General features: G+C 55.7%; 1 protein-coding gene across 16 annotated transcripts in view; it reads left to right on the top strand.

The window, feature by feature from the left end:
- Positions 1–14,644, top strand: part of CIITA (class II major histocompatibility complex transactivator) — a 46,417-nt gene that overhangs the window by 23,721 nt on the left and 8,052 nt on the right. For 11 of the 16 annotated variants that reach the window (XM_011290572.3, XM_011290571.4, XM_045047500.1 and 8 more), the window contains 10 exons: positions 2,190–2,252; positions 2,434–2,508; positions 4,805–4,849; positions 5,399–5,551; positions 5,974–6,108; positions 7,381–7,545; positions 8,055–8,123; positions 8,866–10,516; positions 11,337–11,495; positions 12,377–12,448. In XM_011290572.3, the coding sequence (XP_011288874.2) occupies positions 2,190–2,252; positions 2,434–2,508; positions 4,805–4,849; positions 5,399–5,551; positions 5,974–6,108; positions 7,381–7,545; positions 8,055–8,123; positions 8,866–10,516; positions 11,337–11,495; positions 12,377–12,448 (2,587 nt within the window). Of the gene's footprint in view, positions 1–2,189; positions 2,253–2,433; positions 2,509–4,804; positions 4,850–5,398; positions 5,552–5,973; positions 6,109–7,380; positions 7,546–8,054; positions 8,124–8,865; positions 10,517–11,296; positions 11,496–12,376; positions 12,449–12,939; positions 13,281–13,300; positions 13,552–14,644 lie in introns of those variants that run through there. The other 5 variants (XM_045047501.1, XR_006590962.1, XM_019820967.2 and 2 more) reach the window with 5 other exon arrangements.

The raw sequence follows: 14,644 nt of genomic DNA, 5'->3' as shown, positions 1-14,644 counted from the left end.
TTCTGAACCCAGAAAAAGGCCAGTCGAGGGGAAGAGTTCCTTTTTCTCTTTTGTTAACCTCATCCATTCACCAAGAGCCGCAACAGGCCCCTCCCTCATAAATCAGGGCCAGGGGGATGCAGACCAAGGGCTAGAAAACAGAGACTCCAGGGAAGAAGGGAGATGGAGAACAGTAAGGGAAATCGACCCCTTCGCTAGTCACTATCAGGCAAACCGGATCTCACCTTTACATCCTCTGCCTCCGTATCTATACATTTCTTTAATGTTTATTTATTTATTTTGAGAGAGAGAGGGAGGGAGCACAGAAAGGGCAGAGGGAGAGAGAGAGAATCCCAAGCAGGCTCTGTACTGCCAGCGCAGAGCCTAGTGCGGGGCTCGAACCCACGAACTGTGAGATCGTGACCTGAGCCGAAACCAAGAGTCAGGCGCTTAACCGACTGAGCCACCCAGGCGCCCCTCTATACCCTTTTATATTTCTTTCCTTCCTTCTACACAGTCCTTACCATGCTCCGCCCCCTTTCTCCCCAGCTCCTAAGCCAAACTACTCTAGTATTTGTCGTATCTACCATCTGGGGGGTCCTTGTTACGTGCTGACACTGTGTGTGTGTTACTGCATTGAATCCTTACAGCGAAGGAAGTAGACATAATTAGTATCTCCACCTTACAAATGAGGAAACTGAAATTTAAAGAGGCGAAGCCATGTACCCAAGGCTGCAGTAGAGATAGTGATGGGCAGATGTGAGATTTAAACCTAGGTCTTTCTCATTTCAAAGTCTTTATTTTTAGCCACAAAAAGGAAAGTGTCTAGGGTGGGGAGGTTCTCTAAGGCTTAAGCTGAGAGGCTGATTTGCAGCTTTAAAAAGAGCTCTGCTTTCCGATAAGGGCAGAACTCTTTGGAGAGAGGTGTTGCCGTTGTTTTGGTTTTTGTTTTGTTTTGTTTTGTTTTGTTTTGTTTTGTTTTGTGTGTGTGTGTGTGTTTGGAGGGGAGTAGGGTAAAGTCTCCCTCCTCAGCAAGATCACCACTATCTCATACAGAGGCTTTGTTGAATTAGAAAAAGGTGTCCCTTCTTCGGAGGATGCGGCCTCCATTTGTCCTCTTGCTGGGCACCCGGGTACAGTGAACAACCTACACAACTGTTCTTAGCGGCCCTTTTCCTGGCAGCCCAAGAACCACAACGCTGAGCAGGTCTGTGCTCAGCATGAATGTGGCCAGTCTTCCCCCAGTGCACAGTTAATCCAGTAGCACACAAAGCAGCAAATGGAGAGGAGTGGTAACTGTGTGTGTCTCAAAAAATACAGAACTGAGAAGTCTGCCCGCTTCCTTTCCGTCCTGGGAACTTACTTGAGGAAGCAGAAGTGTTTGGTGCTGAGGGCACTCATGTTTCTTCACAACTGGGGGCACTGATGAGGGATTTGAGCATTCCTTAGGATTTAGGGGCTTTTCTGCTCGAGAGCATCTTCCCAGGAAGTTGAAGCGGCCAAAGCCAGGGAAGCAGAAGCTTCATCCAAGTCCGTCCCTCGAGTCTGTGGGCTTTCTCTGTGCTTCTAGAAGGCCATGCCCTGGCCTGAGCATGCAGTCCTCTAAGCATCTTGGCATAGGTCTAGAAGAAGGCTTCCCGAGGTGCATAATGGGTATACTAATCACCTAATCACACCTGCCTCGTGGGATGTCTGAGGATTGGATGAGCTGCTTGGTGTAAAGTGTTTAGAAAAGGATTTTGCAAAGAGCACCTACGGTATGCTGGCTACCTGCGCTTGATGCCTTAACTCGGAGGTAGAGCCTCTAATCCAGACCACCCGTCCCTGGATTGTAGGCATCAGGCGTTCTCATCACGCAGATGCGGAAATGGAGTCCCCGAGAGGTTAAGCGATTGGCTCAAGTTTGCACAGCTAACGGGGCTAATGGGGGTGGAGCTGAATTTAAACTCAAAACCCTGTGACAACCGTACTATACTGCACTGTACTACTTTGTGGCAATAGGTGACTTTTCACGGGTGCGTATCATCCCTTCAGTGGGATTCAGAGCCCGGGAAGGTTCCGTGTCCCTTCGTTCGTGTGATCGTTCATTCTGCAAACAGTGTGTGTGCCAAGCCCGGGGGGCCACCGTTCCTTGGTGCCTGCCCCAAGGTCTGGCACACAAGGCATTCAGAGAACTCATTGACCGACTGCCCTTTTCCCGATCTTGGCAGCGGAACTGGACCAGTACGTGTTCCAGGACTCACAACTGGAGGGTCTGAGCAAAGGCATTTTCAGTAAGTTGGGGGATTCTTGGTTCAGCCTGCGTCTCTTTCCTCCTTGTTCCTTGGGGAGCGTCGTAACACCTGACGGTCACCCTCTGAAGGGTGGTCAGATCCCGCCCCGATATAGGGACAGTGAAGGCTCACCTTGGACGCCCACTGACCGTATGTTGGTGTCTTGGGTTTTTCTCCAAAGTCGAGCATATAGGATTGGAAGAAATGATCGGCGAGAGTGTGGAGACGCTGGAGGAAAAGAAAAGTCAGAAAAGATGTAAGTAGGCCCCTCGCTGATCTGCCCTCAGCCTGCCTGACTCCTGGCCGTGCCTTGGCTCCAGAGCCCGCTGTGGCTCCCGGCTGCTGCCCGTGTTAAGTCCTGTCTGCTCTGCTGGGTTTGGATGTTCCACCCACCGCTCCCCTCATGCTCCTCCCTGGTGACCCTGTGGTTGAGGGAGGTGTCTTCAAACACAGGTTCTGGAGTCAGCAAGAACTGGGATTGAATCTCCATCTGCTGTTTATGGTCTGTGTGGCCTTCAGCAAAGTGCCTGCGCCTCTCTGAGCCTCCTGCTCAGTCTCCAGGCCTCCTTAACGTGTCCTCACCTGGCAGTCAACACGGGCTTTTCCATGCAAACCAGATCGTTTTGCTGTCCTGCTCACCCTCCAATGGCCACAAAATACATACACAAGGCCTATACAGTGTGGCCCTTCCCACCTCTCGAAAATTCCCACGAGCTAGTACACCCAGCCACGCTGGCTTCCTTCCGTTCCTGTAACGCACATACGCTTCCCAGCCTCAGGGCCCCCCGAATTTGCTGTTCAGCCGGGAATGCCCTTTCCCCAGGTCTTCCCAAGCGGGCTCCTTTGCATTCTTTAGGTCTTGGCTAACCGGTCACCTCCTCCTGGAGGCCTGCTTTGACTCCCCTTCCACAGAGATCGCCTCACTCATTCTTACTTTGTGTCCCTCCTCGCCCCTTAGCGCTTGCCACAATCTGGACTTATTGTATGTATTGCCTTTTAGACTAGTCCCCTGCTCTGAGGACAGGGGCCTTGTCTTCCTTACTCGTTACTGCATCCCAGGAATCTAACACAGTGCCTGCAGTAGCCCGTCACTAAGTGTCCACTGACCGCAAATATCTGTAAAATGGGTGTAACAGTTGATTGAGTACTTCCAGTGCTCTGGACCTTCTGTCGGACTCATACCTATTTCTTCATTTTTGAACAGGTAGAGCAGGGGCAGGCTAGAGAAATGCTGTAGAAACTCAGAAGGTGCAAAGAATATTCAGTGAAAACCAATCTCCCTCCCACCCCTGTCCCCCAGCTCCTCAGTTTCCCTGCCTGAAAACGACCCATGTTCCCACTTTCCTTTTTACCCTGTTAGAAATATTCTGTTTGTCTTGGGGGCACCTGGGAGGTTCGGTTGGTGGAGCACCCAACTCTTGGTTTTGGCTCAGGTCATGATCTCGCGGTTCTTGGGTTTGAGCCCCGCGTTGGTCTCTGTGCTGGCCGTGCTTGGGACTCCCTCTCTCTCTGCCTCTCCGCCTGCTCACTCTCTCTGCGTCTCCCTCAAAATAAATAATAAACATAAAAGAAGGAAATATTCTATTTGTCTATCAGCCAACTCTTTAAAAAAATTTTTTTTCCCCCACACATCATCACAGTTTTACTAAATGCCGCTCTGCACGTTCATTTAACGTGTCTGGGAGGTCAGTTCTGTGTCCCTGGTGGAGAACACATGGTGGTGCCTCTGGAAAGTTCCTCTTGCTTGCTGGCTTTTTTTTTTTAATTTGATAAATATTTTCCCCTACATTTTATCGTGATCTTTTTCAACATACAGTAAGGGTGAAAGAATCGTGTTGCCAACAACCACGTATGCACCACGAACATCCTACAGTTGATGTTTGGCTCTATTTGCCTTACCACGTCTCTATCCATCTGTCCGTCTTTATCCACCCACTCATCCATTCATTTTATTCTGGGGACATTCTTCTCATTCTTTTTTAGGGCCGTGTGGAATGTCCCTGGGTGGGTGAACAATGATTTGTTTCATCAGCCCCTTGCTGAGGGACGCATAGGGTTTTCCTCCCTTGGTGTGCTGGGGCTGCATGTTTACCTTGTGGGTTTCCAGTGTGCTCCTGCAAGGTAGGGATCCCCGCCCCCGTTGCACAGATGAGCGATCAAAGGCTCACAGAGGCCACGTTGCAAAGACATAAAGCTAGGAAGGGACCCAAAGGGACATACAGCTAGGAAGGGACACTGGCGTTCTGCCAGTGCCTTATTTCCCTGGGTGCCGCAGGCTGTGGTTTGGGCAGGGGCGCCTGAGTGGCTCAGTCGGCTCAACGTCTGACTCTTGATCTCGGCTCAGGTCATGATCCTAGGGTCATGGGATCGAGCCCCATGTTGGGCTCCGTGCTGAGTATAGAGGCTGCTTGAGATTCTCTCTCTCTCTTACTCTCTCTCTCAAAGAAAGGTGGGGTTTGGGCAAGGCCGTACGGGCTGCTGGGGTTCATGAGCCGCTCACGGCTTGGGCCACACCTTCCTTGGGGCAGTTAACCATGATGTTCTCTCTGCAGCCTTCCCAGAGGAGCTGCCCCTGGACTCGAAGCACAGGAAGCTGGGTGAGCCGCGTGGGGGGTGCCCAGGGAGACTTTGAGGCAGGAAAGCCAGGGCCTCTTTAGGTGCCTGTAGAAACTGGTAGTTGAAAGCCAAGGCTCAGAGAGGTGAAGTCACTCGTCCGAGATCGCAAGGCAGTGAGAGGCGGGGTTGGGATTCAGACCCAGATCGTGATTCCATAGCCGCTGCTCTGCAGTTTCAGGGCTGCTCAGAGCCTCTCCCCCGACACCCCCTCTTCTTAATTCTGAGTCAGAGCTGAGACCCTGCCCCCTGCCTTGCTCCGCTGCCCCTTCAGGCCACACTGGTCCTCTTAGAGTACAGGGTCACCTAGAGTCAGCTGGTCACCCAGCACCCTCTGGCCTCCTGAGAGCCCCCGTGCCTCAGTGAGCCTCTCCCCCAGGCCCGCGCCTTCTCCCACCCAGTTGTTGTTGCAAAGGTGGGGAGCCCAGCCCCTGAGCGGGGACGGAGTGAGGCAACAGCTGATAGTCGAATGGAGGAAGCCTAGTCCCGGCCCTCAGAAAGTTCTAATTCTGATAGGACTTCCTTCCTCACAGCTGAGCCCCTCGCTGTGCCCATGGTGACTGGCACTTTCCTGGTGGGGTCCGTGAGTGACTCCTCAGCTCTGCCCTGCCTGTCACCCCCTGCTGTGTTCAACAAGGAGCCAGCATCCAGCCAGAGGTGGCTGGAGGAGACCATCCTGATGCCTGGTAGGTTAGGAACTTGGTGGGGGTAGGCTTCACCCCTGGGGGTGTCTGAAGAGTGGCCAAGGCAGGGGCGGCCGGGGACAGGACCCCCACCCCGTCCATGTCACCCGCTTCCATCCCAGCCAGTCCCATCCTCTGGGTCCCCATCAGCTCAGCCCGGGCCGGAGAATGTGCCTTGGGAGGAGACACATCCCTGGGAGACATAGCAGGGACTGGTCAGCTATGAACTAAGCACCTTCCCTGTGCCCGGACACTCCGCTAGGTGTTGGGGACACCACCATGGGCAAGACAGACACAGCTGCCGCCCTGGGGGACATCAGAGCCCTTTAGAAAGGGAGTCAGGTGGCAATCAAATAATCACAAAAACAGGAAGACGGACACAAGTGCTCCAGAGGATCCCACCTCACCGCCTTTGTCTCTCACAGTGCCCCCTTCCAGTTCCTTGCTGAGCTGCCTGAGCCTTTCTGCTGGACACATCCAGATCGTCCCCACTCTGCCCCAGGGGCTCTGGCAAATCTCAGGGGCTGGGACAGGGGTATCTGGTATGGTCATCTATCAAGGTGAGTGTCCGAGGCTTGGTCCCCCCACCCCTCTCCCTGCTACCTGACTACTCCCTGATCCCGTCCCTCCCCAACCTCAGGCAGTAGGCAGCTGTAGCCTAGCACCTTCTCGTGAACCTCCCCAGAACGCCCTCCTCTGACCCCATTTCCCACAAATCAAAGGAGAAGAGCAGAGCTCCCCAAGGTGGTCTGGGTGAATGACCCGTCCAGTGCCTATGGCCTTCCAAGTGTCATTTCCCCCCACTAAGTCTGGGTTTTGCCTTTCTTTCTTTCTTTCTTTCTTTCTTTCTTTCTTTCTTTCTTTCTTTCTTTCTTTCTTTCTTTCTTTCTCTTTCTTTCTTTCTTTCATATTTATTTTGAGAGAGAGAGAGAGCGTGATCTTTTCTTTCATTAATGTTTATTTATTTTGAGAGAGAGCGTGAGCAGGGGAGGGGCAGAGACAGAGAGAGAGAGAATCCCAAGCAGGCTCCACCCTGTCAGCGCAGAGCCCAATGTGGGGCTCGAACTCACGAAACCATGAGAATCGTGACCCGAGCCAAAACCAATCGTCGGATGCTTAACCGACCGAACCACCTGGGCACCCCGCTTTTTTTTCTTTTTATTAAACTTTATTACATTTTACAATCACAACCTCAGTACGTGCTCCTTCACAAGCCAAACGATAAGAGATGCTTACCAGAGTTGCTGGGGCTGTCCCTCGCTGTCTTTTGCAGTGTGGTGAACAGCGGTGTGCACCCTTGCACAGCTTTGTCGGAACTGCCTCATTTCTGATCCGCAGGATGGTCCCTGCTGACCTACCACGCTGAGTTGTCCTGGGGAAGGCTCGTGTGGGCTCTCGGGGACATGAGAGTGGGTGGAGCCGGAGGGGGGGTGGGGAACTTGCACCCAATTCAAGAGCATCCTTTAGAGGTTATATGCCAGTTGTTGTGTGATGTGCTGGGACCCCAGGAGGTAGGGAACATCCCTGACATCCAGGAACGTGAGCCCTGACCACAGTGCAGGAGGAGTGTTAGAAGGACCCTTGCCCTAAGCTCCCTATGAGCTGACTGTGTCCGTTTCACAGATGGGGAAATCAAGTCTCGCTGAGCTAGATGTAACCCCGGAGGCCCTTTCTCAGTCCTGTCCTGAAATTGTCTTCTTTTGGAAGTTCCCCTGTCTCCTCCCCAGACTTTCCAAGCCACACAGCCTGATGGGGATGGGGATGGGGATGACCCGAGTGGGTTCCTGGGTGGGTACCTGGCTCTTCTGACACTTCTCTTGGTCCCGATGTAGGTGAGGTGCCCCAGGCCAGCCAGGTGCTTCCTTCCAGCAGCCCCGCCATACACAGCCTCCCCAAATCCCCAGAACGGCCCGGCTCCACCAGCCCCTTTGCCCCGTCTGCCGCTGACCTCCCCGGAATGCCGGAACCAGCTCTGACCTCCCGTGCAGATGTGACAGGTAAGGACGCTTGGGGCCCAGGAGAGTCACAGGAAGCAGGACTGAGGCGCTGGGGGAAGGAATCGCCCCGGTCAGGTCCGTGAGCTGAGCTTACCCACAGAGACAAGCAGGCTGCATTTATGGATAAAACGAGGCAGGGAGCGTCTCCAGGGAATGGGGGGCATGGGAGGGCGTGCGAGGAGCGTCGCGGCCTTTAGCTAATTGCCCCCTGGCAGAAAAGCAGCCCCAGCGTGGCCAGATCTTCTGAATTGTCAGCAGAGTCTGCAAACCTCGATTTTTCCATAGCTATTGTGAGTTTTACAACTTTGGTGAAATTTTTAACAGTGCAGCTGGCCCAGAAAGGTGTCTTTGGGTAGGATACAACCTTAGGTCACCACCTTATGACCTTTGCCTGGGGGACACTCCTCCCCTGTCCGTTCTGCCTTTGGGACGCTCAGGGGACGGCATGCCCCCCTGGAAGATGGGGCAGTCCCAGGGCACGCCCCTTACCCTAACTTTTTCATCTTCAGAGGAGCAGATGTCCCCTACCCGATCCCCGGCAGCTCACGGGGTCTCCGGCCAGCTCCCAAAATGGCCTGGTGAGTGCTGGCTGACTCTCTGTGCCCCGGGGCGGGGGGACCCCACTTCCCTCATTCACTCAGCCTGTCTTTGTTGGCTTGCTCATCTGATTCTGCCCCACCCCTCTTGTCTTCCAGGCTGAGGGCATGAATGAGGGGAGAGTGGTAATTGGGTCAGTGGGCGAAGGAAGGAGCCGACACTGGGGAGGGGACTGATGGAAGGTGGGATGGGGGAATGGCCCAGTCCCTATGTCTTATGCCGTCCCGCGTACCCTCCCAAGCACGGTAGACAGATCGAATCACGCACGCCGTGAACAATCCTAAGGTTGTCCCCGCTTTGCACGTGAGGAGCGACCGGGGCCATCCCCCGAGACGTAGCGGGGTCCGTAACAGGCTCAAGGTCGCGCGAATTAGCGGTAGAGCTGGGGTTTGAACCAGATACGCGGATTCCGCTGTCTTAACCCTTAACCCCGCCCCCCTGCCCTGTGGCCTTCCTGTCGCGAGCGAGCAAGAGCAGAAGGGGGTTAGTGAGTAAATGCGCAGGTGGATGGATAAACGAGGGAGAAGACGAGCGAATGAATGATGGGTGCGGAAGTGAACGGACGGACAGATGTCTGGGTAACTGAATGAAGCAGTAACAAAGCAGGCAGTGGGGGAAGAAGCTGGTGACGGTCGGGCTGGCCCCTGGGCTGTCCTCGTGGTGGCCGCCCCTGCCACCGGCACCCTCGCCGCCCAACACACACGCACCCTTGGGTCTTCGCAGAGCGGGTGGAGAAGTTCTGCAGCGCCCTTCGGGACATGTACCAGGCTGAGCCCGCAGGCCCGGAAGGCATCCTGGTGGAGGTGGACCTGGTGAGGGCGCGGCTGGAAAGGAGCAGCAGCAAAAGCCAGGAGAGGGAGCTGGCCACCCCGGACTGGGCAGAGCGGCAGCCGGCCCGCGGGGGCCTGGCCGAGGTGCTGCTGGCGGGGGGTGACCGCCGGCGGCCGCGGGAGACGCAGGTGATCGCTGTGCTGGGTAAAGCGGGGCAGGGGAAGAGTCGCTGGGCCCGGGAAGCGAGCCGGGCCTGGGCCCGCGGCCAGCTGCCCCAGTACGACTTCGTCTTCTACCTCCCCTGCCACTGTTTGGACCGTGGGGGGGACACCTACCGCCTGCAGGATCTGCTGTTCTCCCTGGGCCCCCGGCCGCTGCCGGTGGACGATGAGGTCTTCAGCTACGTCTGGAGGAGGCCCGACCGGGTTCTGCTCATCCTGGATGCCTCCGAGGGCCTCGAAGGCCAAGACGGCCTCCTGCACAGCGCCTGTGGACCCGTGTGCACAGAGCCCCACTCCGTCCGGGGACTGCTGGCGGGCCTCTTCCAGCGTAAGCTGCTGCGGGGCTGTACCCTGCTGCTCACGGCCCGGCCCCGGGGCCGCCTGGCCCAGAGCCTGAGCAAGGCCGACGCTCTGTTCGAGGTGGCCGGCTTCTCAGCCGAGCAGGCCAAGACCTACCTGACGCGCTACCTGGAGTGCGCAGGGGCGACCGAGCGCCAAGAGAGAGCCCTGGAACTCCTCCAGGGCCAGCCTTTCCTCCTCAGCCACTGCCACAGCCCCACTTTGTGCCGGGCCGTGGGCCAGCTGTCCGAGGCCCTCCTGGAGCTGGGGGGCGAGACGGAGCTGCCCTCCACGCTCACGGGACTCTACGTGGGCCTGCTCGGCCCTGCCGCCCGCGACAGCCCCCCGGGGGCCCTGGCGGGACTGGCCAGGCTGGCCTGGGAGCTGGGCCGCAGACGCCGGGGCACCTTGCTGGAGAGCCAGTTCCCGTCGGCGGAGGCGAGGGCCTGGGCCGTGGCCAAGGGCTTGGTGCAGCCCGCCCCAGGGGCCGCGGCGGTGGGGCTGGCCTTCTGCAGCTTCCTTCTGCAGTGCTTCCTGGGGGCCGTGTGGCTGGCCCTGAGCAGCGACATCAAGGACAAGGAGCTGCCACAGTACTTGGCGTTGACCCCGAGGAAGAAGAGGCCCTACGACAACTGGCTGGAGGGCGTGCCGCGGTTCCTGGCGGGGCTGGTTTTCCAGCCGCACGCCGACTGCCTCGGGGCCCTGGCGGGGCCTGCTGCGGCCACCCTGAAGGACAGGAAGCAGAAAGTGCTCACCAGGTACCTGAAGCGGCTGCAGCCGGGGACGCTGCGGGCCGGACAGCTGCTGGAGCTGCTGCACTGCACCCGTGAGACTTTGGACGCTGGGCTCTGGCAGCACGTGGTGCAGGGGCTCCCCGCCCGCCTCTCCTTCGTGGGCACCCGGCTCACGCCTCCCCACACCTATGTCCTGGGCAGCGCCTTGGAGGCGGCGGGCCGAGACTTCTCCCTGGACCTCTGCAGCACTGGCATTGACCCCCCTGGACTGGGGAGCCTCGTGGGACTCAGCTGCGTCACCCATTTCAGGTGGGGGCAGGGGCCGAGGGAGGGGGCTTCCGCTTACGGTCTTGGGGCTGTGCCCAGTGCTGGCTCTGCGGGGCGTCACTTCCTATGCACCGTAGCCGGGCAGGGGCAGGGGTGATTCCTTCCATTTTTTTAAGATGAGGAAGTCAAGGCTCAGAGAGGGATAGCAGCTCTCCCCAGGTCACACAGCGAGGGAAGAGCAGCCTCTTCCACTACTATTTGGAGGCCTGTCACGTGCCGGGCACGGGGCCACATTTAGAATCCAAGACTGATCTGGGCTCAAATTCATTTTCTTCTCGCTGTCCCCTAATCAAGCCACCATTTTGTCATGGGGAGATCGAGGCCACAGCCACCCCTTGGCCTCCCCCCACCTCCATTCTCTCCTTTTCCATTCTGCTTTCTATTCAAGAACTGACATCTGACCATACTCTACGTAGCCCTTTGATCCCTTAACTTGGCTCATTTAAATCCTTCAGGGATGTGTTTGATCACTTCAGCCTAATCTACAGAGAATCTCTCCCACCAGCCGCCTAAACATACATTACCCAAGCCGTAAGGTCCTAAACCACTGTAGTGGTTCCACCAAGATTTTAGCACGGGGCTTCCTGGTAGCCAAAGCAAAAAGGGAAACAAAACCACTGGGAGAGTTGAGAAAAGGGAGGAATCAATAAGAGCTGGAGTGGTCTTGGGGGGCTTCCTGAAGTAGGGATGCAATTGAGGAACAGAAAGTATCTGAATGGGTAGGAGGTCCCTTCATGGAGCTGCCCCTCCGTTATGGTCTAGCCCGGTCCTTGTGCCTGGGTCTGAGGCCTTTCCTCCACAGGGCTGCGCTGAGTGACATGGTGGGGCTGTGGGAGTCTCTACAGCAGCGTGGGGAGGCCAAGCTGCTCCGGGCGGTGGAGGAGAAGTTCACCATCGAGCCTTTCAAGGCCAAGTCCGTGAAGGATGTGGAAGATCTGGGCAACCTCGTGCAGATCCAGAGGTGAGGAGGAAGAGGCATGAGAGGCGGCTCAGAACATGCAGGTTGAGGACAGACAGGACCCAATATTAACTTGGCCGTTAGTGTTCCTCCTTTCCTTTGGGACATCCCGTGCCCTCCTCCAGGCTGCGGCCACCCCTCCCCACTGGGCAGAGCCTCCAGGACCGATCACGCTGTGTGCCATCCAAAACTTGCCACCACGAACCCCATTCGTTCTCAGCCAAAGCAAGCGAGAGATTCCCTGCTTAGAGTTAAGGAAATGCCTTCTCCTTCTGGTAACAGAAGTGATATCGATGGCCACCTTTCAAGGCAGCCGGGGCCCAGATCCTTCCCATTTTATGGATGACAGAGCTCTAAGGTCCAGGGGGCAGAGGAAACTTGAGGACAGATCAACGTTTTCTCATTCTGCCCTCATCCATTGTTTGAGCACCTACTACGTGCTGTCTGGGCTGGGTATTAAGTGCTTACCCGGAGGCTCTTTTCCATGAAGCCTGCAGTAATCCTTCCTAATGTCCTGGTCTGAGGTTTTTTTTTTTTTTTTTTTTTTTTTTTAATGTTTATTTTTTTGAGAGAGAGAGAGAGAAAAGCAGAGAGAGAGGGAGACAGGATCTGAAGCAGGCTCTGTGCTGACAGCAGAGAGCCTGATGCAGGGCTGGAACTTACGAACCGTGAGGTCATGATCTGAGCGGAAGTCGGCCACTTAACCGCCTCAGCCACCCAGGCGTCCCGTCTGAGGTGTCTCTAACAGGACCACAACAGTCGCGAGGAAGGCAGACCTTCTGGGGAATCTGGGGACACGGGGGCAGGCATCTTGCGATACTTAGGGGCTCAGTGACAGGCGAGGAGCCTGCTCCCCGTTAACATTGCCCGCCTGTTCTCTCCAGGACAAGAAGTTCTTCAGAAGATACGGCTGGAGAACTCCCTGCGGTCCGGGATCTAAAGAAGCTAGAGTTCGCGTAAGCAAAGGAGTGAATCGTCTCGGGTCCCCACGAGGCGTCTCATCTAGCATTAGCTGGGCCTGTGCCACCCAGATGGAGATGGGTCCCCCAGATCATTCTTAGCCTCTGGCCTCGCCCCTCTGGACACCAGCATCCAGCATCTGGGGCCTGGCCGGTCAAGGCTGGGGCTGCAGTTTCTCGGGTGTGAAGCTACATGGCCCGTTTACCGGTGAACGTCCTCCTTCCCGTTCATTCACTGGGCAGATATACTCAACTGACCCAGGCTACTGTCCTCAGTGAGGCTGCAGTCTAGTGTAAATAGACAATTATGACCTCCTGCGGTCAGTGGCAGTGACTCAGGGGCTGGGAGTACAGATTTGAGGGGAAGGTCACAGGGGACTTTGCAGAGAAGGTGACTGAAGGGTTGAAGCTTGAGGACAGAGGAGGAATGAGCCAGAGAGGGAGGCCATGCAGAATGCAGGCATGGTTACTCTCTCCCCATTGTACAGATGAAGACACTGAGGCCTAGAGGGTGTCAACTCTCCGGAGTTACAGAAGTCAGGTCAGTCGGGCTCTTGCCCCAACAGAGGAAGAAGCTAAATTCGTGGGCGATCCTGGTTGGGGATCTAAAAGTCACCTCTAATGATTAGGAAGAAATTATTAAACGCCTACAGTGTCCTCAACGCATTTCGTAGGTGATCCGGGAGCTAGTCACTATCTTCCCCCGTTTTACAGATGAGGAAACTGAGGCCTAGAGAGGTTAAGCGACTTGCCCAAGGCCCCCCGCTGGTCCCCCGCAAGCAGCCTGCCCCTCGTGGTCTCTGCTCCCCCGCGCCCCAGAAAAAGCCAAGCATTTCTTGTTTTGAACAGAGACAAGGTGCCACGTTTGTGCAGAGACAACAATGTTGCTGAAAAGAGGAAATGTATGAAAACAATCACCAAGGGCCCCTTCTGGCTTTGAAGTATTTTCAGCATAAAAAGCCCCTAGTTTGAGGCCGAAACTGTGTTCTGGGGAACAAGAGTTGTGAAGTGGAACGGCCCAGAACCAGGAGACTAGCCACCTGGAGGCCAGAAGCCACGAGAAAGTTCTGAGGAAGGAAGGAAGGAAAGACCTATTTCGGGTGTGTGACGGGCAGCCGCGGTGCCAGATAGCACGCAGGCCCCATCTGCCTGGAGATGAGGCCGTGGGTTCTGCTGGGGGAGAGGGTTCTTCCCGGATTCGGCCCCCATCTGCTTCCCCACCCGTCAGTTTCCCGGGCCACCTTCCCTGCTCACTCCATTCCGGCCCTATGAGTCTCCTGGTTGGCTTCCAACCTCACTAGGCACCTACCGGCCTCTGGGCCTTTGCACGGCCTGTGTCTTCTGCGCACAATGCTCTTCCCCAGGTATCTGCACGCCCCGTGTCCAGACTTTCTCACTTCCTTCTGGTTTCCACTGAGCGAGGCCATTTCACTCCCATGTGTCAAAGTACAATTTCACCCTCCTCGCTGCCGTACTTTTCTCTGTATTACTTATTGTCTCCCGCACCAGACAACTTACCGATTTCTTCATCCGTCTTGCCCCCCGGACCCCACCCCCAGACTGTCATCTCCATGAGGGCCAGGATTTCTGTCTGTTACATGTCTGTAGACACGTAATCGACATTCGATGCGTGAATTCTGTGATCCTTCCGACAAGCTCTTGAGATGGGGGCTGAATCTGAGGACACAGAGACGGAGGTGAAGGGAGTTGCCCACAAGGCCCCACGGGAGCCAAGTGGTATCGCCCGTAGTTCAAATCAGAATTTGGACTCCTTCCGCCTCGTGACCTTTTAGTGAGGCTGGCGGTTCCCAGACTGAGATTTCAGTTACTATCTCTTCATCATTATCAAAGGTGTTCGTTCAAACAAGCAAAAGTTTTTCTCTAGGAAGGGGCATTTTATGACATTTCAGAATCAAAGACGGGTCTTCACATTGGGGACGCTTAACCTTGTATTTTAAGAGCAGGACAAAACAGCCCTCTGGTGTCTTTATTTTTCTCATTCCCTGGAGGTCAGGCATGGATGTCGAGCCAGGCTGTGAGACCTTGTGTGGATTAGGTAACCTCTCTGTGCCTCGGTTTCCCCATCTGTAAAACGGGGTTAAGAAGCGCCCTCAGCTCAGAGTCCTTGTGCGGGTGAGATGAAATCTAATCTGAGCGAAGGATCCAGCATGTGCCTGGCACGTAATAAGTGCT

Source organism: Felis catus, chromosome E3 (assembly GCF_018350175.1).
Source record: "Felis catus isolate Fca126 chromosome E3, F.catus_Fca126_mat1.0, whole genome shotgun sequence".
In the NCBI taxonomy this organism is placed as follows: domain Eukaryota; kingdom Metazoa; phylum Chordata; class Mammalia; order Carnivora; family Felidae; genus Felis; species Felis catus.
Note: the sequence above shows the minus strand (reverse complement) of the source record. Positions and strands in the feature narration are given on the sequence as shown.